This window comes from Eleutherodactylus coqui, chromosome 2 (assembly GCF_035609145.1).
Source record: "Eleutherodactylus coqui strain aEleCoq1 chromosome 2, aEleCoq1.hap1, whole genome shotgun sequence".
In the NCBI taxonomy this organism is placed as follows: domain Eukaryota; kingdom Metazoa; phylum Chordata; class Amphibia; order Anura; family Eleutherodactylidae; genus Eleutherodactylus; species Eleutherodactylus coqui.
Window position 1 is genome coordinate 227,881,787 of NC_089838.1, and position 25,921 is coordinate 227,907,707.

Consider the following 25,921-nt stretch of genomic DNA (forward strand, 5'->3'; position numbering starts at 1 on the left):
CTTACCTGAATCCCGGCGGTCCGGCGTCTTCATACTTACCTGCTGAAGATGGCCGCCGGGGTCTGCTCCCTCCGTGGACCGCAGCTCTTCTGTGCGGTCCATTGCCGATTCCAGCCTCCTGATTGGCTGGAATCGGCACGTGACGGGGCGGAGCTACACGGAGCCGGCATTCTGCACGAGCGGCTCATTGAAGAGAGCAGAAGACCCGGACTGCGCAAGCGCGGCTAATTTGGCCATCGGAGGGCGAAAATTAGTCGGCTCCATGGGAACGAGGACGCTAGCAACGGAGCAGGTAAGTAAAAAACTTTTTATAACTTCTGTATGGCTCATAATTAATGCACAATGTACATTACAAAGTGCATTAATATGGCCATACAGAAGTGTATAGACCCACTTGCTGCCGCGGGACAACCCCATTTAATAGTGGGACCTGGGAACTTGAGATGCAGCCCAACATGTAGCCCCTCGGCTGCCCAATCCGTTGCTGTGTCGTTCCCATCACTTTCTTGAATTGCCCAGATTTTCACAAATGAAAACCTTAGCGAGCATCGTCGATATACAAAAATGCTCGGGTCGCCCATTGACTTTAATGGGGTTCGTTACTCGAAACGAACCCTCGAGCATCGCGGGAAGTTCGACTCGAGTAACGAGCACCCGAGCATTTTGGTGCTCGCTCATCTCTAATCCTCAGTACTGAAAAAGTTTTATTTCCCTTTATATAAAAAAGGTCTTACAGGTATTTTCCCCAGTTTTATGTAAATAAAGCTATAAGGGATTACTTGGAGAAACGCTTATCCAAATGTATTTTGAGTCCACTTACAGATGGCACCTCTCCTTCTGTGCGCAGTACGAGCACTGGGCCATTTAGTACACAGCTTCCTTTCCCTGGGGTTGAGGACGTCTTTGAGGGGGACTGGCTGACTTTCATTTCAAGAATTAAGTCAGCCCCCTTCTCTATTACGGCTAATACAAAGACAAAGAAGGGGTCTGGCTTACTTAGTAGTAAGGCTACATTCACACAAGCTTAAATCTTACTCGAGTTTTGTGTGTTACGAGGCAAACAAAACTTACGCAAATATAAACTCTATTCTTTTGATGCTGCATATCCTATTCTTCAATTGGACAGTCAAACACATTACATGCGCGATGTGATGCTTCCCATTAAAGCAAATGGGGAAAAACTTGCCAATCCTCTGATGCACATGAAACAAGCACCAGGGGATCGGAATCTCAAAGAAGTGATGCGGGTGTTATTACATGAAAAACAGCTCACGTCCGCGGGTAAAACATACATTGACAAGCGTGACATCGGGCTGGGTTTCTTGCTAGATATCGTGCTCACCCACGTGAGGGTAGTCTAAGGATTGCATTTGGGTTTGCTTCTCAGGACAACTCCTTGAACCTCTTAAGGACCTGACCTTTTTTTTTTCCTTTTAGTAAATTCTTAACTTTTTCATTTATCCAACAACATAGAAGTCAGGGTTTGTTTTTTGAGGGCCGAATTGCATTTTTCAACAATACTATTTAATGTACCATATAACATACTGAAAAATTCTTTACAAAAATTCTAAGTGAAATGAAAAAAAAACAAAAATTGCAATTCCACCATCTTTGGGCGAAGGGGGTGTTCTTGCTTATAAAACGTACACTCTGTGGCAAAAATGACTTAACTTTATTATATGGGTTAGTACTATTATCATTACACAAAATTTATATCGCCATTTTGTTTTTTTGCTGTATCACGTTTATAACATAAAATATCTGTGGAAAATCGTACAATATTACTTTCTCCTGCCATCTCCTGGCAGCCATAACTTTTTTTATGTTTCTGTTAACATTGTTGTGCGAGGGTATCATTTTGGAGTACATAAGACTTTTTGATTGCTTTTTATTAAATTTTTTTCTTGAAGACGGGGCGACCAAAAAACAGCAATTCTGACATTGTGGTTTTTTTTTCTTACAACATTCACCATGGCCCAGGTTGGTACTGCACTCACTTTCCATTCACTTCAATAGTACAAAATCAGGCCATTGTGCAATGTATAGAGCTGTCTGCTTTCTGCAGTAAAACAGCCACAAGTGGGACATCCTATTTAAGGTTTTTTATTATTATTATTATTACTACAGCTATTTTACAATTTAATGCAAATTTTCATTTTCCTGACTTAGGCTAGAGACCCTGCATACCTCTTTACACTGTATTGCGAATGACCAGAGTAGCTCCCCGGTGGTCATGCGCGGTACAGTTTTTTAAAAAATTATTTCTATTTCCTGCGCTGTTGCTTAGTGATGACACAAGTACCTGCAGACCATTCGCAATGCTAATTGCATACGGGCTGCGGGTCGAACGGCATGCATTTACTTTAATGGAGGCCATCCACATGGAGTCCGCTGCAAAATAGAGCATGCTGTGATTTTTCTTCTGCCTGCAGAATACGCAATTCATATCCGCGAGTGTGCATGAAAAATCAAAGTACATGCCTTTCAATGCCTGTGTTTTTCCGCGGATCCTCTGTGTAGACGGCGATCGTGGATTCCGCAATTGAAATCCGACCAAGTGAGCCCGGCCTTACTCTATGTCCAATTGTACATAGATAAGCGCTGCTACATGGATGCTACTTATCTCTTCCCGGAGAAGCAGCCTGTTGCGAATTGCTTTAGCAAAAACTTTCTTCTCCTGTGCTTAGCCCCTATTGATTAACACATAGTCTTCTCTCTTTTTAAAAATAGGTTCCTCAGAAGCTTTAAGGAATGCAGGATACCAGCTCACCTTCTTCAATGACACATGGATGGGCTTGGCAAGCATCATCAATATGAAGAGAAAGAGAAGCAGCCAGCATCCATGCGTGAAGAAACTGTGTTCAATCTTTATTCAAGGACCTCGTAAGCCATACAAGGATGTGTTTCAGGTGCCTTGTACATTGTTACTCATAGCACACAGGTCATTAGATATACATGTGGTATATATAGGTAGAACAGCCAATCACAGTAAAATCACATGACACAATGTCACTTGTAATTAGACAAATACATAACACAAAAATATACACAAAATCCAGAACTCCTTACACATGAGATCACTATCTAATAATGTAAGATTAGAGAACAATGGAAATGTAAGCTATCGGGTACAAAAGATCGATCCAACAGGCATCCCTACTGGACACTTGATGGTGGTGGTCCCCACACCTTGGTGAAGCAATAACTCCTTTTATGCCCTGGAACGTTAAAGATGAGACGTCACCCTGTTGAACAATCTTACAGCACTGCGTGATGGTAGAAATAATATATATATCACACAAATAACACCTTCACTTTCAGAAGGCCAATTGTACAGCCCACATATTACATCCTGCGAATATTACATCTTGTTAGATAAATCACATGTGTAGTATTACAGTTAATGTATTATTTGATTTCATAGGAACAGCATTAAATGGGGACTTTTAGAAATATTCTAGGATTCCATAACACTTCCTATGATTACATTTGTATATTCCTTTATAGTTCAGCCAAGTTGCCTCATGAATGGGTTTCACAATAAACAACCAAGCTGAGAGCTTTGAACTCAGTGTGGGAGATCTATCAGACACTTACGGAGTCCCATTTTGCAAAACTTTAGAGAAACCACTGGAATAGTACAGAAAACCTATTATATAACAAATGGATCTCAATTCTAAAGGGTAATGGTACACTAGCCATGAGTACAAGTTGTGCCCAAGAGGCTCAGCCTCAACTTGCATCGGACAACACATTAACACCAGTCCGTGCGCTGTCCAATTTACATGGATACAGCCCACTGACATGCTCTGGCATGGCCTATTCCTCGTCCATAAAACCAACAGCAATATGACACCCCATTATTTTTTTCACATGGACCATTGGTTTGTATGAAAAAGGTCAATGTGCATAGCCTCATAGGTCTATATGGGGCTGTGTGCTGTCTGCGAATTAACAGCTTAAGCTGTTGAGAAGACAAATAGCTTTCTGCTTGTAACATTGGGAGCACAGCTCTGCTACATTTGAGTTTCATTCTATTTCTCTAATTAGTTATATATAATGTTTTGCTCTCTTCGTCATCCATGGAACATATATTCTACGGGACAACCTAGTGTTCATTTTTGCAATTTCTTTCTTAAATGTGTTATCCAGGAAACAATTCCCCTTGGTGCATGTGAATCCCCCATGAGAATACTTTTTACAATACATGGGGGATGACACGATCAAGCATGCAGGGTGGTGTTACCTGACATGGTTTTACAATGTGTGAATGTATTTATGGTTATTTCTTGTATGTCAGCTTCAATAACTAAATCCGGAAAGACAATTAGTTGTTGATGAAACGATAAAGTAGATTCTAAATTGAGTGAGCTCGGTTAGTTCCACACAGGCAATCGGGATCTTGCTGCGAGAAAATTACGTCTTTGTTCACTGCGATTTTTGAGCGTCAGCTTTGCTTTTTTTAGAGAATGATCTTGCATCGCATCGCTGCCGCCCGCAATACAATCACACAATTTGTTATCACAGAAGTCAATGGGACTTTCTAATGTTAAAATCACATTGCATAGAGATACATGGGAGATAAAAAAACAATTGCACACCACGGAAAGATAGAGCAGGCTGTGATTTTTTTCTCTCTCTCAACATCACAACAGTGAAAACATCGCTGATGGGAAGGAAACCATTGTAAATCGTTGGTTTCCTAAACTGATTTTTTTACTAACGCATCACGTGAAAATTGCGCGATTTTCTCGCCCATGTGAAACCACCCTCAGAGTTTAGATACGTCCCTAGGTCTGCTATGGCTACAGGTGAGTCCATCACAAAATAATTAAGAGGTTGTCTATTTAGCTACCATACCAGATGAGGAATGCAAAGAACAAATTCCTACAATTAAACAAAAACTGATATTCCTACCATGTGATGTAAAGACTGGCGAGGAACAGTGAAAATTGTGCGCCCACAGAAGCGTCAGACACTTGCAGAAAATATTAAGCAGTAAACAAAACTAAATGATGTTTTAGTAAATAATTAACTGCAGAGCAAAGGTACTTTTCTCATGGTAATTGGAGTAATTGCTGAGAAACCATTTAAGTGCCACAATGGCATAATTGTGTGGAATGACTCTATATAATACTTGAATTGCTTGAATAAAGTAATCCAGTATTAAACTTTAAAGCTTTAGGCCGCCTGCACACAGGCGGAAATCCCGCCGCGGGATTTCCGCCACTGAAAGTTTGCATAGGAGTGCATTACAATACGCACTCCTATGCAGACGGTCGCGGTTTGGCCGCGCAAAATCTTGCGCGGCAAACAGACTGCGGCATGTCCTATTTTTGTGCGGGGCACGCACTCACCCGGCCGCCGGCTCCGGTCTGCGCATGCGCCGGCTGCACAGCAGCCGGCACATGAAAGAGCCGGGGCCGCCAGGCGCGGGTGAGTACACGCTCGTCCCTGCAGGCTCTCGGGTCGGGTCCCGCGGCGAGAATTCTCGCTGCCGGTTCCGACACGCTCGTCTGCAGGCGGCCTTAATAAAGTTTAACTAAAATTTCTTCCCCCCATGGACACTGGCTACTTCTCTTTCCTCAGAAGCTTTGGTGTGCTCTACCTCATAACCATCACCAGAGATACTGCAGACCCTTTTTTCTTTAAAGGGATGCAGGCACCCCATGTCAATCAATGGAGGACAGAAGTCTTTCTCTCTCTCCATGATCATCTGCAGCAGCTTTGATCTGTAGTAGAGATGAGCGAGCATTCTCGGATAAGGCAGTTACTAGAGCGAGCATCGCTCTTCTTGAGTAACTGCATTCTTGTCCGAGCAGGCTCGGGGGGGGGGGGGGGGGGGGAGAGGGGAAGAGTGAAAGAGAACTCTCTTGCTCCCCCCTGCTAGCCTCCGCCGCCCCGAGCCTGCTCGGAGAAGAATGCAGTTACTTGAGAAGAGCAATGCTCACTCGAGTAACTGCCTTATTCGAGCGTGCTCGCTCATCTCCAATCTGTAGTATTAGGCATTATATACCCACTACTATAAATTGTAACAAACTTTTGAAACCCCCTCATATTTGTGTGACTTGAATCAATGTGCTTTAACAATCATGATTTTTCCAGTGCTTGGTTTAACCAGTACAAAACCCAGGTCTGCATCTTCACTATGTTGTTCTTCAATCCACAACGAGTCACAGAAAATATTTGTTTTAGACTTGATAGGCTACTCAGTCAGGTTTTACGATGTACTAGCAGACATTCCTTAGCTGTATGGTCCATAGTTGTTAAAAAGTGATGCTAGTAGCCATTTTTCTGCCATGATTGAAGCGTACTGACAAACGTAATGGTTTTTCACTTAGAAAGATGCTTGTGCAACTGGCCAATTTTTTACATGTGCTAAGACTAAGAGCTTTGCAGTGGAATACCTGGTGGTGCTACTCTTATTATCTTCTAGATATTTGTCAATGTCTGTTTGTTAGAGCATCACGCACAAACAGCACGACCGATTGACATGAAATTTTGAAGACAGTATAATCTCGACCCAGAGAAGGTTATGACTAGGGATGAGCGAGTATACTCGCTAAGGCACTACTCGCTCGAGTAATGTGCCTTAGACGAGTATCTCCCTGCTCGTCCCTAAAGATTCGGGAGCCGCCGCAGCTGACAGGTGAGTTGTGGCGGGGAGCAGGGGAGAGCGGGCGGGAGAGATGGAGAGAGAGATCTCCCCTCCGTTCCTGCCCGCTCTCCCCCGCAGCTCCCCGCCCCGCGCCAGCCCCCGAATCTTTATGGACGAGCCGGGAGATACTCGGCTAAGGCACATTACTCAAGCGAGTAGTGCCTTAGCGAGTATACTCGCTCATCCCTAGTTATGACTAAAAAAAAAATTCTGAAATGTTGTTGTCTTGGCAACCTTATTTGCATATTTTTGCTTTTGCTTGAATTTTAATGCAGCAACCCCCAAATTTGCTTTTACCAATGGACTTTACGTACTCGATTTAGTATTCTTGGTTATTTCCAACAAGTAATTCCCACTAGAAAAGTCATACTAAGCGTTGACAATTTGTGTTTCAGGACTGTTTTTTAGCCCGTCTAACCCTGGTGGAGCCACCAATCATTTCCCCATTTTGCCCTTCCTAATTCCGCCTTGGATGTCCTTGTGGATAACAGTTTGCAGAAGTGATATGTCCCCAGACAGGAATACATGGAGCAAATTTATGAACACCGGCCCTCATTTATCAAAGCTGTCTAACAGTAAATCAGCAAACGGTAAAAAACTGTTTTTGGTGCCCATAGCAACCAATCACAGAGCAGCTTTCGTTTTACCTCCGCACTGAGGATTGAAAACTGTTGCCCATAGCAACCAATCATAGCACAGCATTTATTTTACCTCAGCAGTATAATATAGAGCAACCAATGACGGCACAGCTTTCATTTTACCTCAGCAGAATAACAAATGAATGCTGAGCTGTGATTGGTTGCTATTGTCAACAAAAATGCCAAATTTGACTCAAATCGGACCAGAACTAGGGGTTTGTATATGACTCAAACAAACAGATTATGTGTTTTAGAGGTCACGTTTTGTATTGCAGGCGTTCTGTCGGGTACCCTGGAGAGTATTCTATATATGAGAATTATTTACCAGTAATAATAATACCTATTGATCCACAGAATCTATTTGGAACATATGATGACTTATAAATAAATGTAAGGCTCTAGATCACATGATAATTCTAGTGGTGTGAGCTATGTTATAAAGGAAATTACCAAATACAATCTTTAGGGTTTTTTATAACATTGTCAAATTTGTTAGCCAGTTTGCAGGTTTCCAAATTTTCAGATTACTTTCGTCAGTATAGTTTTTTTTCACTTGGTTACCATTAAGGTAAGGCTTGAAGCAACTGAAGAATCTATCTGAACCAATGTGACCTCAATGGACATGACAGTTTTTTCCCCTGTAGAGCTTTTCAGTATATTCTTTGCATCATAGCTTGTTGTTTTATGACTTATGATTTACCCATGAACATGTTTAACACATCTGCACTTGACTGAAGATTCTCATTATCATAATTTGTCCGCAACACAATCCTTGTTCTTCTGTGTTTCCATGCTTAATACCACTAAAGCTGTTTTTGGAACACTGACACTTATACTTTCTAGCAGCTATCTGGAATACATAGTAAAAGTCTTTGTTTTCCATTATTTTTTGGTTTGCCTCATTTTCTGTACCTACTTTGATTTTATGTCCTTTTTCCATTTTTTTGCAGGTTCATTTTTTATTTCACCATTTTCATTCAAATTTTGAATGTGTAATAGTGTATTTTTTATTTTAACTTTGTTTTGGACATGGCACATTAGCAGTTTAGTTAATGATCTGCTCCACAATCTGCTCAAGGCCATGTGTTTGCTATTAGAATTGAACTTTTTCATAACTTGGCTTGGATAATGTAGACTATTTGATTTTGAAGTCCATCTGGTTATGTCTGACTGTAAAGATGTTGTTTTAGTTGATTTAACACTGCATCAGTACTGGAAAGGTTAATTGTATTCACAAAAGGCACTCTCATTTTTGCTTGATCATGTTACTCAATTTTTATTCCTCCCTTCTTGTTTCTTGGCATTTCAGTCACACATTTTAGCAGTCTTGTTAGTTTCAGCTTGGTACTGATCAAATGGAAATCTTTTGGTTTCTTCTTCATTTAAAAACAGTTGTTGAAGCATAAACCTATGTAGTTGTGATACTGTATAGCCATTTATAAAAATTACCATGAGACCTTTATTCACAGCAATATATATATAAATACAGCCTCAGGCGTAAATACGCGGCATATACACGCCGTAACTCTGTTGTATATGTATCATCTTAAAATTTATAATGCAACTTGCACTAGTTTTCAGCCTTATAAACTTTGATCCACGCTTTTTTTTTTGTACAAAGTTTTGTGACTTTTTCAAAGTTGGGCTGCATGCACACGGCAAAGCCGGATTCCGCATGCGGATTCCTGTAGCGGAATCCATCCCTGACTGTGGCCGGTGACCCTGCATACCTGTTGCTGTCTTCTTTTTCTTTACTGCGAATGGTCTGGCCATCGCACAGGCACAGTACAGACTTTCCCGCACCGTCGCTAGGCGATAACATGGTTGCCATGACCTTCCCACAATGTTATTTGCGGAAAGGCTACAGGTTGGACGTCTTCCATTGACTTCAACAGAAGCTGTCCTTGCAGGGCCCGGCAGAAAAATAGAGAAAGTCGCAATTTTTTCCCCCGCAAGCAGAAATTGCAATTGATTTCTGCTTGTGTGCATGAAAAATCACTTTGCCATTGCATGCTATGGACAGTATTTGCTGTGGAATCCAGGGGACAGACGCACTCCGCGGATTCCACAATTCAATTCCGCCCGTGTGCATGAGGCCTTGAACCACTTTTCGAAAAAGTGGGAAGGGTTTAGTTGAAAGGAGTAGAGCTTCCCATGATCCAACAGATTTACTATCATTTAAGCCAGAAAAATACATGCAAGAGATGTGCCTCTTAATAAATTTGGTGGACAATACTTCAGAGCATTTCAGATTTCGATTGGCTCAAGAAACGCCAGTCTTAATAAATTCCTCCCTGAGTGTTACAGATTCGTTCATTATCGTTTGTAAATTCCTAAGATAGCGATACAGATTTAACAAGAGTTACACTGACAGCTGACGTGCTTTGCTCTTAATGTAGCACCCAATTGTAACAGTAAGGGTATAGAACAGTGTACTATGTTATTAGTGTAGCCACGTGCTGCACACTACCTTCACGGTGTGGCGTGGGCCGCTTGTCAATTTAATACTTGCAACATGTGCACATAAGAATATTCAAGTGAACAAACACCCTTGAATAAAATGTTGGCTTTCTTTAATCTAAATACAATAAGTCCAACATTCTGTGCTGAATAATATCATAATTTAGCTCTAAAGTGATTGCAGCTTCATTCTTCTGAAGTGCCTAAAATGATAAAATTTTGCCTGCTGCCACCACTGCAGGGAGCTTAGGGGTGGCTTTACACCTGCGTTAGGGCTCCGTTCAGAGTTTCAGTCACAAAAAATGGCCATATACTTACTGACTAAGGGGGGTAGATAGCTGCATCCTCTCATCCTGCAGGTAGCAGACTACAAAAATGTAGTAGTATAGGGACTCCCTCCAGGCAAGGAACCTTGACGTGGTTAGTGGGCTGATGTATCTTGGCCAAAATTTAACTAATGCCTTGCATTTATTATCTATTATTCACATTCAGCGTGGCTTTAAAACTCCAGGGGGAGCCCAGGGTGGCAGTACCAATGCGGTTCACTTTTTGAGGTGCAGGGCAACCCGCCGAACTATTATGGCATTATTAATAGGTTGCTGGTCTGCATGGTGCACTACATGTATCAGAAGGTCTGCCACTTTATATCCACTCTGTGTTGGAGTATACACCAAGCAGCTACCCTCCTCAGTATTAAGAGGCAGTGTGAGTGGCTGTTTCATCTGTGTCTCTCACAGGTGCAATTAACTCCCTCATTTTGGTAGTCTGCTACCTGCATGGTGAGAGGATGCAGCTATATGCCCTCCTTAGTCAGTAAGTATATGGCCATTTTCTGTGATTGTTTTTATATTTCCCCTTCCATTCAGGGTTTCCATCTCTCTACTCACCTGTCTTGGGGCTCCGTTCAGGGTTTCCATCTCTCTACTCACCTGTCTTAGGGCCCTGTTCAGGGTTTCTGTCTCTCTACTCACCTGTCTTAGGGCTCCGTTCAGGGTTTCCATTTCTCTACTCACCTGTCTTAGGGCTCCGTTCAGGGTTTCTGTCTCTCTACTCACCTGTCTTAGGGCTCTGTTCAGGGTTTCCTTTTTTCTACTCACCTGTCTTAGGGCTCCGTTCAGGGTTTCTGTCTCTCTACTCCCATGTCTTAGGGCTCCGTTCAGGGTTTCTGTCTCTCTACTCACATGTCTTAGGGCTCAGTTCCGGGTTTCCGTCTCTCTGCTCAGTTTTTAGAGGATGTAAAACTGAAATAAGCTGATCAGTTTTTTTTTCCCTATTGATTTCAATGGGTTTTCAGAAAAAAAAACACGAAACGTTTTCAGTTTGCTTCAATTCCGTTTTGCATCAGTTTTTTTGACTAGAACAAAAATGCAGCAGACCAATTGTTTCCCTAGCAGATTAAATGTTTCACTGTGAAAAGGTCTGAGTGCATATTAAAAAGGAACTTTTATTAAACCTTAATTAAAACGGATGAACTTCAAATACAAATACCAAAAGGGTAATTCAATAATGCATGTAACACAGTCCACAGTCAGGCGGCTAGCTCTTCACTTGATTGGTATATGTATAATATTGATTTGGAACCTTGTTTCTATCTTTCCCTGAAGAGTAGATAGCGAAACGCAGGAAAACACTGATAGAGAAGAGTCTAACAAAAAATGGAAACGACACCAGGCGTATTCTGCATTACACTCTTGGGTTACTCTCAGAATACCCTAGGATATCACCAAGTGAATCATATGAATTGCAGGAGTGCAGCATGCTCCTGCTCTAGCAGATGCAATGATGAATGCACCAAGCAAGGAACACATATATATTGACAATATACCCCACAAATGTGGAAGAAGTTACATATATATATCTAGTTCACTGTTAAGTGAGCCAACCACAATGAACATATTACTGAGGCTTAACCTACCTTCTAGGTGCTTCTAAATAATCATCAGAGAAATGTATTTTCTTTTTTTTCTTGACTGATGCATCTTTGCATCCATTTCAACACTGTGCAACTGGCCACTGAGGATGCATAGTATCATAACTTTTGCGCCAGGCACCACCATGCACTCCAGACATACTCAAGACAATGATGAACAAGAAAAACATGTTTTTGGCACCCCCAGCATGCTGAGAGTTCAATGATAAATATGTCTACTGTATCTTTCTAACTCAATAATTGGCTACTAGTTGCACGGCCTGAAATAGCTTACACGTTTCATCACTGCTCAGCTGTGAATCATCATAGGCTATGCAAACAGGGTTTACAAAGGTTCAATGATAATTGTAGGGGAGGACTCCCAATAGTTAGCACCTGTCAGCATAATTCCAAGCTGTCTGGCATTTTTGCTTTGAAAATATTGCCATTCAACTGCTTATTTATCAAGTCCTGGCTCTTTTTCTGACTATCATGAACATTTTGCAATTATTAGAAATTGAGGAGAGTGACTTTATAGTTCAGCTGCACCATAATCCTCATTCAACATGCTTCATTTTAGGGAACATGGCATACCCTACACTTATATTAATTAGAATTATGTATGGTAAATGTAAGCAGTTTATGTACTCTGGAACTACTTCAAGCATGTATATAAATAATATATATGGTCTGGTATCCAAAGATGACACCGATGCATGTCCATGAATGAAGGAAAACTGTCCACCAGTTTCAAGGTAGCTATGCTATCCTTCTGAAGGCCTTGCAGATTGCCTGTGAAGCCATGCCTGTGACTGCCTGTCAGATTGCAGTATAGTGTAACACTATGGTATTATATTATACTGCAGGAGCAGTCTCCATAGGGCTCAGTCAGAGGAGCAAATTTTTCACGCATTACAGGTGCTGGAAAAAAAAATTGCACATCGCTTGTAGAAAAAAATGGCGCAACCGGGTACATTTGCACTCACATGTCCTATCTTTTGCAAGTGCGAATTTTATTCACATATAAAAAACGCACATGTGACCGCTTTCATTGGAAAGCATTGGTTCTAGTAGATACAAATCCAAAACACACCTATACATGCGTTTAAAATGTGCTTGTCTGACTGAGCCCTTATAAAGACAAAAAAAAAGTTACAGTTAGTAGAAAAAAAGTTTGAGTAACTATTAAAAAATAAAAGGTAATTAAAGATTTTTTAAAATCCTCTCCCCATATTTGTAATGAAAAATAAAAATAAAAAAGTTATGGCTGTCAAAAGATAATTTTTTTTTTTCAAAGATACTTTATTTTCTAAAAGCAGTCTAAAAAAAAAACAAAAAAAAAAACCCATACTTTTTGTATTGTCACAATCGCAATAAAGTTATCATGTCATTTTTGCTACAATGTGTAAATAAAAGCTATGATTTTTTAAAAGGATAAAAAAAAAAAGAAAAAAAAAGGCCATGTCCCTAAGGGGTTAAGATCACTGAGCACCTTTTGTAAAATGTGCCTCATTGTCACAGTCACAGTACTGTATTACATATACACTGTGCTATTGTGTGCTTTGCTACACACAAAACACACCTACTATACTATACATAAAAGTAACATACAACATTCACCAGCTGTTTTGGAACCCCACACGTTTCAGGCAGCAAACCACCAGTCAGAAACATCTTTGGGAGCGTTTCCAGCAAGAATGGAGACATACCCTGAAAAACTTAAAATTTGGTTCACTGCAGGCTGATAGTATTCAGGCGAAAGGTGGACACACAGACGAGTTCAAAATTGAAAGTTATTTCCAGATCGCAAGAATCAGTAGAAGATGTTTATGTTTCCTTTTTAGTTCAATGAACATATACATTCCACACAATCCATATATTTTAAATACCTCTCCAATTTTGCATTTTAAGGGGTGTTTCCTAACTTCTGGAGGGTACTGTAGTATGCCATTGCAAAGCTGTGAGCTTTGTACATTGCTCTCCCACCACAGTATTGTAGACAAAACCAAGATCACATGTGTTAAACTAACATGCATATTTAGTCCAATTCAGCTGCTTGCATTGTTAACACTAGCAATAACACAGCGGTTATCGGTACAGTGTGAGTATTTCCTTTACAGATGGCACAAGAAAGCAACATATTCTGTATGTAAGGACACAAAACTAACTGGCAGGAGCCTTCCTTTTAAGTTCTTAGCACACTGCTGTCTAATAGTCTCTAAGTAGTCATCATACCCCAGGTTAAAAATGATCATGTACTGTATAAACAGTTGAATTAGTTTCTAAACTATGTCCTATAGCACTATGTCTTATTCCCAAAACCAGTGCTATAATTACAGAATATTAACATAATTATATATTTTTGTATACTGGTAAACTGTATTTCAATTGTCTTCTTGAGGTGCTTTTGGTCAAGAATGTTTACAGATGCTACATATGTCCTATTTTACAACACATCATCTCTTTAGTGATCAGTTTAAACCCTTCCCATCATATACACAGCTACATACCCTGTGCAGTTGGACATCTGTAGCGATGCACTGCATATGCTGTATATGAAGCGGGCTCGGGAGCCGCCTCTGTTCCATATAAGGTAGGTATGGACTGTTTTTGACAACCAACACTCACTGGCAACAGTCGCGCTCGTCAATAACCCTGATCGCATTTGTTAACCATTTAAATGCTGCTGTCAGAGCTGCGGAATGTGACCAGGACGCAGGCGCATCAATCACCCTAGGTCATGGAAGGGTTCATTTTCAGTGCAAACATGGAGTTAAACAACTATTAATTGAGAGTAATCTAGCCAACCTAACCACCTTCTGTATTATGATCTTCATATTACAGATCGTTCTCTATTGATAGATTGAGAAAGGACACCACGGTCCTTTTGTCACATCCTATAACATTTTAAAAAATAAATAAAAATTGTTCATATTTTTACGGCGGCCTGATGCCTAAAACTATCCTATTATGCCAAATACACCAGTTTCTCATACATGGTGAACCCAGTGAACAGACTACAGATAGTTACTGAATGTAAGTAAGTGGCAAAAACACCTAATGCTATTATGCAAATTTATTTTACATTTATTTTGTACACATTAGTATTGTGGCTACAAATATTAGTTTTTGAGCTTCTCTCCGGGAGTATTGACCACAAATAGATCTAGTAGATGTATGAGTATTACAGAAACTGTCTGGGTATTCTAGGCCATTAAGGGGGCTTTCCAGGACTTCATTATTGGTGGCTTATCCTCAGAAAAGATCATCAATGGTTGATCACCTGGGGTCCATCACTTGCAATCCCTGCTGTTCACCCAGCCCGCTGTCAGTGCAGATAGATCTGAAAGTAGGCAGCTCCGTCAACGTTGCAGTGCCCGGGTTGATAATGCAGACACAAATCCCATTGAATTCAAAAAGTGCGCGCATTACCTCCAAATTTATAGATTTTGAACTGCCAAAATCTCCTACACTCTTCCTCCCACATCTCAGCGACATCCCCTCATATTCCTACAGGCGCTCTGTGGTGAGACATCTGGTTGACGCAGCAAAAGCCTGCATTCTGAAACTCTGGCGACAACCTGTCACCTCCCTCTATTTCAATGTAGTTCCATCTGATTCATGAGACCATGGTGATGAAGGACCTTACTGCTTCAATTAAAGGCACACAGGATAAGTTCACAAAAATGGGGCATTATTGAGTTCCAAAACTCAGAGGAACATAAGAATAGTTCTGCACAATAAGCCCTTCTGATTCCCCTTCCTTAGTGACGATTTGTGGGACTAAACCCCTCACTCACTTGCCCACGCCTCCTCCGACAGAGTATAAGGGGCGTTTGTCTTTTTTTCCCCTCTTCTCTCTTTTCCTTTCTTCCTTCCATGTCTCCCGCCCCCTCCCCTACTCCTTCCTGTGTCCTCTCCTCCGCCTTGTAGCCCATCACTCCCTCTCAGGGGTTCTGTGAGCTAGTAGACAATTTCCCTATCTAAGGGATTATTTAGGTTTAACATTAATTTAGTTCACTGGTTCTAATTTGTTCTCAATTTCCACAACGATATGACCTATAATTATGCCCAGCTCTCTGCTGGTGGCAAGGACAAGCTTAAGAAACTATGATAATATGGACTTCGTTGTGCATTTGGACAATGTTAAATCGTTTTTCTATTTTGAAAGACAAAAATAAAGAATTTGAAAAAAAAGGAATTCAAAAAGTGCTGTGCCTGCAATACCAACTCAGGCTGCAAGGCGGCTACAACATAGACAAAGCTGTTTCAGGTTCAGTCCATACTGACAGCGGGCAGGGAAAAGCGCTGATCAGCGGGTATCCCGAATGGCAGGCGGGGGCCACTGATCAACTATTGATGACCTATCCTAAGGATTTGCTTTCACACAGAACATTGGTCCATGTGAAATCTCACACGTGTGAATAGCCTTAGAGACTAAAATGGGTTTGTGTGCTGTCCATGAAATACATGGACGGCACAAGGACAGGAAATAGCGCTGTCTGTCTAAGATACCAGAATATATCGTCAAACAATACAGCCATTTTAAAGTGATGAAACATGGCATGGTAGCAAATATCCTTATCAAATTCCCCTATTATATAATTTAGCACTAAAACGTCTGCTGCATCCGTGACCTACATATCCTTTTTTCTTGCTCAGACTTAATTCAGTTAAATGAATATTTCATAACCTTACCTGGGTTTGCAGCTACAGTATTTCTTACAGAAGAATGGTCTGCTAATAAACGAGAGTTAATTTAATGTGCCCAGTGCTAAATCATCTGGAAGAGCACTGGAAATGAAGGTGAGCAGATGTATATGTCCATTATGTTCAGGCATCAAAAACTCTATCAGAAAGTTTTTGACAGTTTATATTCCCCAAATGACAAGTTTGTGTTACTAAAGTTTATGGCAACATGAGTAAAGCATGCCATTGCTAGATTAGATAGTTTTAGAGAATGCAATATACATTTTATAGCCTTTATTGGAGTAAAAAATACTATTTTAAAGTATATACAATTTTAATATAATAACCAGGGTAAGTTTATTATACTTTATATAACAGAAAACAGCAAGAACAAAGAAAAAAGCGAAGATCAAACAAGGTCTAGAGTTCAATTCACAGAGGGTATGTGGCCTGAGAGGACAGTGCATGATATAGGGATATAGTGTCCTGCATCCACCCTCAGGCCCTGTGCTTGGCATAAAGGAGCCCATACATTTTGCATGGAATGTGCTGTTAATGTGAACAAATAAATATGTTTTGGTAAAGTACAATGCTTCTAGTTGTGGTACAATGTGTCTTTCGATATTATTTTCTAATGTCACTTCATCCTCTTAGCGTTAGATTAATAACTAACATTTTTACTTCCCTCTCTTTTATATTTCCTTGAAGTTATTTGAGTTTTGATTTATCTCATGGGCTATCATACAAGGGTAATTTTATCTCCAGCGATTAAACTGATTAATTGTGCTTTCCTTTTGGAAGATGTTATACAACCCTCTTTTTGGTAATAAACTCATTCCTCTAGAACTCTTTTTTCAGGTTATTAAAGTGACTTATTTTGTCCTTTTTTACTGAAGTGTTTTATGTTCGTCACAATTGCTTCTGGAATAGTAGATAATATTGTTCTTATATTACGGATGTCCTATAATATAGGATGATTCAGACTATTTTAACTTTCCCGACATTTCATATAATTTTATACTTGAGTTAATGATATGATTAACATGCTTCCTTTTTTAAAGGAATGTTTATTTAGCCAAAATAGACAGATCTACAAAACAAAGCAGGCATCAAAAATGCACATTTTGCTGGTACATAACAGTACATGAGAATAGAGCAGAAGAAACACAACTTTCTTTTATATGTGTTGTAGGCAGTTAAAGGGTGAAGTTGTGGATGGAGTATATCTCCCTCCCAGGCTCTTAGTCTGGACAGGGTGGAGATCCAGTCCATAACTTCACCCTTGCTCTCAACTCAGCTGTAGGCACCGATCCCGTTACTGGGGCATAAAAGGCTGCAGGTCTTTGGGGTCAGTGTCTGACAAGCTGAGGAGGGAGTACAACCTTACAGCGTGGACCTGAGCACCCTGCGTGGTGCATATGTTATGTTGAAAAGACTTTTTCTGTTGCTTTATCTGGAGTTTACTTTGGAAAAAAAATAAAACTGAAAGTAAGTTTTATACGTCGTAAGTCCAGAAGAGTCATTGCCGCCCCACCCCCTAGAGGACTTTGTTACAGTGTGTACATTTCTCATAAATCATACTATTTGTCTATTCATTTTTACTTTATCTAATTATTAATGATAAGGAGACCCAAAAAGGGATCCTAATCTAGAAGTCCAAGGATAACAAAAGAAAAGGAAAACTACAAGAACCCCAAGCCTCCATCCCCAAACCCAAACTACAACTCAGCACAACTCTTAGGAAAAAAAAGAAGAAAAGAAAGATTAACCTAAGTGCCACAACAAGCAGGTATTCCCTATCATATCCCTCTTAGTACCTAGACGGGTATCTCTGTTGCTGTCGCAGGGCAGTTTACCCAGTCCCCCCAAATTTTGTCAAATTTCTCCAGACATCCCCCAGCTATATACATCAGTTTATACATTGGAATTGCAGAATTCACCACCTGGATCCATGGATTCCTGGTTGGCCTTCCAGTGTGTTTCCAATTTAATAAAATTACTTTTTTGGCATAGAAAAACAGTAACTTGTATAGGGTACGTGTTGCCGTGGCTATTGGTAGGTCTCCTACAAGCCCAAAGAGGCACATCCCAGGGTGCATGATCCTCAGGGCCCCCAAGTGAGAGTCCATAAGTATGAGAATATCCCTTCATTAGTCCTGCAGGACAACACAGTTCCACAACACACGTATGATGGTCCCATCAGCTATTGAGCATCATGGGCAGGTCGCCGAGGGGAGCAAGCCCATAACATGTAGTCTGGAGAGTGTTTAGTATACTCAATGCAGGAACTTGGCCTGGATAAGCCTGTCCCTAGCACTAATCAGAGGAGGGCCAGAGCCCACTAGTATGTCTCCATTTTCCCAATAACAAATCAGGAATATCAGTGACCCATTTCTGGGTGACCCTGTCACTCAACGGGGCAAGATGTTGCATTACGTGAACATAAAAACTAGACAGTGGCTTTACAAAATTACACATCTGTGCCAGACGTTCCAACCGAGTCAGAGACAGTGGTATGGACAGACTCTGAAACATGTCGTAGCTGGTGATTAGCATCCAACAATATGTAGATACCTTATCCAAGGGGAGGCTCTCCCTGCACAGCCGTTAATCAGGAGACGGATCCAGATCATCCAAAATCTCAGAATATATCCAAAAGAAAGCAGCAGGAGCATCCAGGTGCAGTAAAACAGGTATTATTCCTTTATTCCATTCTCAGTAATAATGCAACGTTTCAGCCGTTACAAACAGCCTTTGTCAAGCATGTTATACAAAATCTCCACCCCCCTTAAATAGTTTAAAACAAGGAGAGTGCAAACATCACATTGGATAGTAAATTGTTCCTCCTACCCAGGTGTGCCCAGACAGAGAGGAGGACTCTGAATTCCTGAGTGTCCTTGATTGGACACAAGAACGTTCGTGGTGCAGCTGACAGCTGATTAAGCGGTAGGAGGAACAATTTACTATCCAATGTGATGTTTGCACTCTCCTTGTTTTAAACTATTTAAGGGGGGTGGAGATTTTGTATAACATGCTTGACAAAGGCTGTTTGTAACGGCCGAAACGTTGCATTATTACTGAGGATGGAATAAAGGAATAATACCTGTTTTACTGCACGTGGATGCTCCTGCTGCTTTCTTTTGGATATATTTGGTAATTAGCATCCTTCATAATGTGTAACTTGAGCATCTGTCATCTAATTGTTATTTTTTTTACACGTTGACTATGAAACTACTAGATTTTGATTTTCTGTGTGAGTAAGTTCACCTGCTGAACTCTTTTACCTTTAAGAGTAAACATGTATACTGGGAAATTGATTAAAAAAAGGCATTTTTTAATATAAAAAATATTATCTGGAATATTATGTATTTAAATTACTGAGCATAGAATTTTGGATGTGTTTACACTCCACACCTCATTATAAGAAATAGTGGTTGTTTTTATTTTTTTTTCAAAGGTTACAACATTTCAACAAGGGTTTTTCAAATAGCCTTGAAATACTGGAGATTTAGGCCGCCTGCAGACGAGCGGGTCGGATCCGGCAGCGAGAAATCTCGCCGCACGATCCGACCCCAGAGCCTGCAGGGACGAGCGCGTACTCACCCGCGCCTGGCGTCCCCGGCTCTTTGATGTGCCGGCTGCCGCGCAGACCGGAGCCGGCGGCCAGGTGAGTGCGTGCCCCGCAGGAAATTAGAACATGCCGCGGTTTGTTTGCCGCGCGAGATTTCGCGCGGCCAAACCGCGGCCGTCTGCATAGGAGTGTGTATTATAATGCACTCCTATGCAGACTTTCAGCGGCGGAAATCCCGCGGGAAATCCGGCGGCGGGATTTCCGCTCGTCTGCAGGCGGCCTTACAATAGCCTTAGCTAATAAAAAGCAATCAGTTAACACTCACCTAAATTGTACCAAACATCCATTTCTCCACTCAGTGTTCTCACATCTACAATAGTTTGTCCAAGGAAGTCATCTGATTCTTTCTTGAAGTGTTGCTTTACTCTAGACTTTATGTCATCATCTTCATCCCAAACCCTCACTTTGATCCGGTCTGTGGAATTGTGGCATTCACTGTGAACAAAATAGGTGAAAACAAAATACATTATTCCTAAAACATAAAAAAACAGATGCTTGTATTGTGCACATGTAACACAAAAGCAAACATGAATCATGCAAGGTGGAGTTTTGAGAACTGAAGCTTGTTAATGCAGTTGTGTCTTAAGCCTGATTTAGACACAACGAGAATCGCTCGAAATTCGCTCAAAAGAATCTTTTGAGTGATTCTCATTCTGTCTAAATGCAGGGACACTGTGCACAAGTCGCTAATTGCTCACTTCAAGTTTTCTTGAATTGAGCAATCAGCTGTTATCAGCGGAGTTGCCTGTGTCCCACTGTTAATTCTCAGCGGGGCATGGACAGTACGCATGGAGAACACTACAGCTGTTTGCTTAGGCAAAACAGCTGTATTGTTTAGCGTGAGATAGCGGCAGTGTCCAGCTGTGCCTGCATAGCTCTATAGTAGCTACTTAGCTACTATAGAGTATGCAAAGGTGATCACTATCGTTTGAACGACTTTTGAGTGCTCATCTGTCAGTGTAAATGAGGTATTACAGTTGCTAAACATACCAATACAGCCTGATTACACAGCAATACAGATTGCAATCTACAATCAGTATTAGAGAAATTACACTTGCAATAGTTCTTTTCTATTAGGTTCAGTTGCTTCTTGATACAATAGTTTAGAAAGATGTATTATTGTGTCCAGTAAAGAAGAAATGGATAGCTGATGTACTTATTATAAATCAAGAAAGAAAAAAAAATGATCCTAATGGACTCTAACAAATTAGGACCGATTCTAGTTTTGGATACTGTAAAATTTGTTATGTAGCTTATACAGTACCTACATAAAAACTATCAAATTACTTTTCTTGGGATGTCCTAACAAAAGAAATAACAGGTTCACTGAAAAATGATCCCTACAACTCTTGTATACTCATAAGATGCCACTGAGAAAGATAAAATTCTAAAATGCACCTTTTATTTAGATAAAATTGAAAACTAAGAACTGATGACAAGACCTATTGGAATACAAATAATGTTTTTTTACCATGATTATGATAGATTTTGTGTAATATATATTTATCTTGCTGGATTAGGGAAGGATTTTTCTGCCCGGGAAATAAACCAATATCCTCCCTAAGGCCTCATGTCCACGGGGAAAAGAAGATTTTAAATCCGCAGCGGATCACCCGCACGCGGATCCGCACCCCATAGGGATGCATTGACCACCTGCGGGTAGATAAATACCCGCGGATGGTCAATAAAAGTGAATTTAAAAAATCCTGGAGCATGAACAAAAATGGACATGCTCCATTTAGGTGCGGGTCTCCCGCGAGGACGGCTCCTGCAGGCTTCTATTGAAGCCTATGGAAGCTATCCGAATCCGCAGGAGACCCGCGCCTGAATTAAACTCACCTGCTCCGGGCGATGCAGATCTTCCTTCCTTTGCGGCAGGATCTTCTTTCTTCGGCCCGGCGGATGGGCCCGGTGGATGTGCCCGGCGCATGCGCGCGGCACGCAGCCGGCGTGCCGAGCACATCCGCCGGCCGAAGACAGAAGATCCGGCCGCGAAAAGGAGAAGACCTGCATGGTCCGCTGCGGGTAAGTTTATTCTGATTCAATGCCTCATGTCCGCGGGGCAGGAGGGACCCGCTACGGATTCTCCATGGAGAATCCGTAGCGGGCCTGATTTTCCCCGTGGACATGAGGCCTAACTGTCATGTGCAGCTTGATACGAGAATTTAAGGTATTTTGTTTTGTATCTATGGAATGGGGATCAGATTTATCATATGGGGGATCCTTAACGTAGACAGTCACATACACATTATCTATCTTTTCCCCTCTCTCTTTTCTTTGAGTACCCTTATGTGACGGTACCTTTTCGGTATCTATGAACCGGAGTCATTCTATTCTTTAATTGAGGGTTCTTTTGATTTTTTTTGTATTTCAACAAGTATTCTTATCAGTTCTAAGTTTTTAATTTTATCTAAATAAAAAGCGATAATATATCAATCCCCTTCTCGTATCCAGACATGTACTCAGTTCTTAAAGCCCAAAATAGGCCAATTCTTAAGGAGTTATGCCCCTATTACACAGGCGGAGAATCTCACGATTCTAATTTGCCTCAGCGAACGAGCTAATGACGTCATCACCAGCTCATCCACGTTAGGACAGCCTGTTTAGACTGCAACATTCTTAACGAGAATTGTGCAGTTCTCGCTCATTCCTATGTGAAACACTGAATGATTAATTCTTAAACTCACGAAAAGTGCACAAGCGATGCTAATTTTAATGCTGGCCGCAACTGAAGGACGAACGGGAAGCGTACAATTCTCATTCACCATGCAGTGATTGGCTGTGTTTAAACTGAACGATTATCATTCCGTTTCGCTCGTTTGAATCATTTAGTCTAAACGCAGCATTAAACAGTTAATATTATTATCTGACCCATCATAAAGATTGCTCCACAATTATTCGCAATCACATTATTAGCTGAATTAAAAACTGTTGCAAAAAGAAAACGAAGGACAAAACTAACAGCATTAAATTCTCGAAATACCAATGTTATTTATATTACTTTGTAATGGTATTTAATGAGATGTGACAAGTAAAGGAGTAATTTTAAGTGTTGTTTGGTAAAAAAAAAATATATAGCACCTATCAGAAAAGGTTCTGTTAATGGCTTTCCATTTAAGTATACAGTGCTGAATACAGGTCATGTTATACCTCTGTTACAGTCTTTTTCTGGACACGTTAAACTATTTTACATAATGTTTATTACATACTTTTTACTAATACTTAATACTTCACTCTTTATATGCCTTATTGTCTTATTACATATGGCCCTGGAAAGTAGCGGATCTGTAATGCATTGTGCAGGCTGTATACATTATGCATAAGACTGAACACAAGGACATCGAGCACTCCAACAAAAACCTAGCAGCTAGTTTTTACATTTAATAATATGTATCATAATACAGTGAAATGGTGTATTGAGAGCTGACAGCACTACAAGACAGCAGATGGATAGCTTAAACCAAAGCTGATTTATAAGCTCCTGAGATGCATCTGAAAGCTCTTTTACCCATTCATTGCTGACACGGCCTGTAAAGTAGAGCACCATACAAATGCTTTTGCTGTGCTGGAGAAAGAACACTGTTGTTTCAATGCAGACATTATTCAAGGGCCCCAGTGCAGTTTGTTCTCTTGATCAGTTTAATGCATTACCTCACTGAATGTAGCAGTGCAAACAACACGTTTCTGAACAGACCCATTAAGGGTCTTCTACATATGGAATTGATTCTTTTAATTGGCTTTAAAGCATCAAATTGAAAGCCTGTCCACACTGGAGCTGATCTCTCTTCTGTACAGTTTCTGTTGCTTTTTGATGGCAAGAATAATAAATTCTTACAGTATAAAAACTGAAAAAAATGTAACCTGCTGGAAGTCTGATGGACCCATTATAAGTCAATAGAAGCATTGGGCTTTATATGAAAACAGATCTATTAAGGCTGATGCCTTGCAATACATAATCCAACTCATGACAGTCTAAGCTTAAAATGTTCTTCTTATGGGCCCTAAAGCAGCAGTTAATTTGAATGCCCTTGGTATCAAGGCAAAACAGTTATAACGCTTAGTTTTGAGATTTTGCCGTAGTTCAGAATAATACTCAGCGAACCAAGTGTATACTAAAAAACATAATAATCTGCATGTAACTTTCCTTCATCTTGTTAAAGTGGTATTTTAACTTTTGCTGAGATAGAAGACACCCCCTACCCCCAATACTTCACTAGCCAGTTCTTCACATATCCAGAGATCATTGGGGGCTTTCTTGACTCTTTGCATCAGCAGCCAGCAAGTATCCTCAGGTACAGTAGAAGTTGTCATGCCCTACCCAGGGAATTGCACAGTTTATAACTCTGCAGAGAACTTTAGAGGTTGAGTGAGAGTGCCACTTTGGACAAAAGTTATTTTATTCATCCTCTGCATGGAATTTCACATTAAATGAATTTAAAACATGTTTGAATATTTTTGTTCAACTGATGTGTCTTGAGAAGCACTCAGAATTCTATTGGATGGAGGAAAAGAAGTGGTGTTATAAAAAAGAAAAAAAAGAGTGCTGGTTGTTGGGGCTTCCCTATTGTAAGGAGAATAGGCATCTGTCTGCAGACCTGACATAACCTCACGAGAGCTGTGCTGTCTTCCACATGTACAAATCAAAGATGTGTCTGATAGGCTATCAAGATTCTTCAGTTCTATAGACCACTACCCATTCCTACTGATACACGTAGGGACAAATGACACTGCAAAAAAGGACCATGCAACTATCTGCAGAGACTGAAGGAAGAGAAATATGTCATAGGCAGCACAGAAACTTGGTGGGATGATGCACATGTTTGGAATACAAGGCTTGAAGGATACAACTTATTTAGAAATGGACTTTATAGAAGTGGAGAAGGTGTTGCATTGTATGTTAGGAAAGCATACATCTCCACAGAGATTCAAGCATCAGAGCATGGTAGTTCTGTAGAAACTGTTTGGATAAGAATACAAGGAGAGAATAACAGAAAGGACACCATTGCAGGCATTTACTATAGCCTACTCAGACAGGCAGAAGTTATAGATGAAAAATATGACATAGTGATCATAGGAGATTTTAACTAAATCTAGATATTTATTGAGAATCTCTCTTAGGCAAAGGTAATGGGTCCAACAAATTATTATCCGCTCTTGCTGACAAGTTTACCTTCTAAAATGTGGAAGAGAAAACAAAGAGATATGTTACCTTGGACCTAATTCTTACCGACAGGTGGGAAATGGTTGAGAAAGTAAGGGTGGCTGGGACCTTAGGAGGCAGAGATAATGCTATCCTTGAATTTTGGATAACAAGAAGAGGAACTTCAAGGTAGGATTTCAGAAAGGCAAATTTTAATGAACTCAGAAAGGGGTAGGAAGGATCTAATGGCTGGATGTTCTTAAAGGCAGAAATGTCCAAGAAGGTTGGGAAATATTGCAAAATGAGATTCTCAAAGCACAATTGGTGACAATCCCTAAAAGAAGTAAGAATGGGATGCTTTTAAAGAAACCAAGATGGATGAATATAGAACTTAAATACATGCCAAAAAGGAAGAAAAATATGTTTTTCAAATGTAAAGAGTAGGAAATATCTAAAGAAGAATATAATGCAGTCTGCAGAAACTGTAGGGCAAGTGTCAGAAAAGCTAAAGCTAATAATGAATTTAGGCTTGCAAGAGAGGCCAAAAGCAATAAAAAGGATTTTTGGGGTATGTCAAAAGCAAAACAAAAAGTCAAAGATGTTATAGGATGTTTACAGGATGGAAACACTGGAGAACAGAGGGAGAGTATTCAAAAAGATCTGGACAAGCTTGAACAGTGGGCGACAACTAACAGAATGGTATTTAACAAGGAGAAATGCAAAGTACTACATCTGAGCAAGAAAAATGAAAAAAGCACATACAGAATGGGAGGAAGTGAGCTAAGCAGCACATGTG

General features: G+C 40.5%; 1 protein-coding gene across 2 annotated transcripts in view; it reads right to left on the reverse strand.

Annotated features, from left to right (window-relative positions):
* The window catches only part of UNC13C (unc-13 homolog C), a 457,400-nt gene that overhangs the window by 243,513 nt on the left and 187,966 nt on the right, over positions 1–25,921 (reverse strand). For both annotated transcript variants that reach the window (XM_066592576.1, XM_066592575.1), the window contains one exon: positions 20,251–20,420. In XM_066592576.1, coding sequence (XP_066448673.1) covers positions 20,251–20,420 — 170 coding nt within the window. The remainder of the gene's footprint in view (positions 1–20,250; positions 20,421–25,921) is intronic.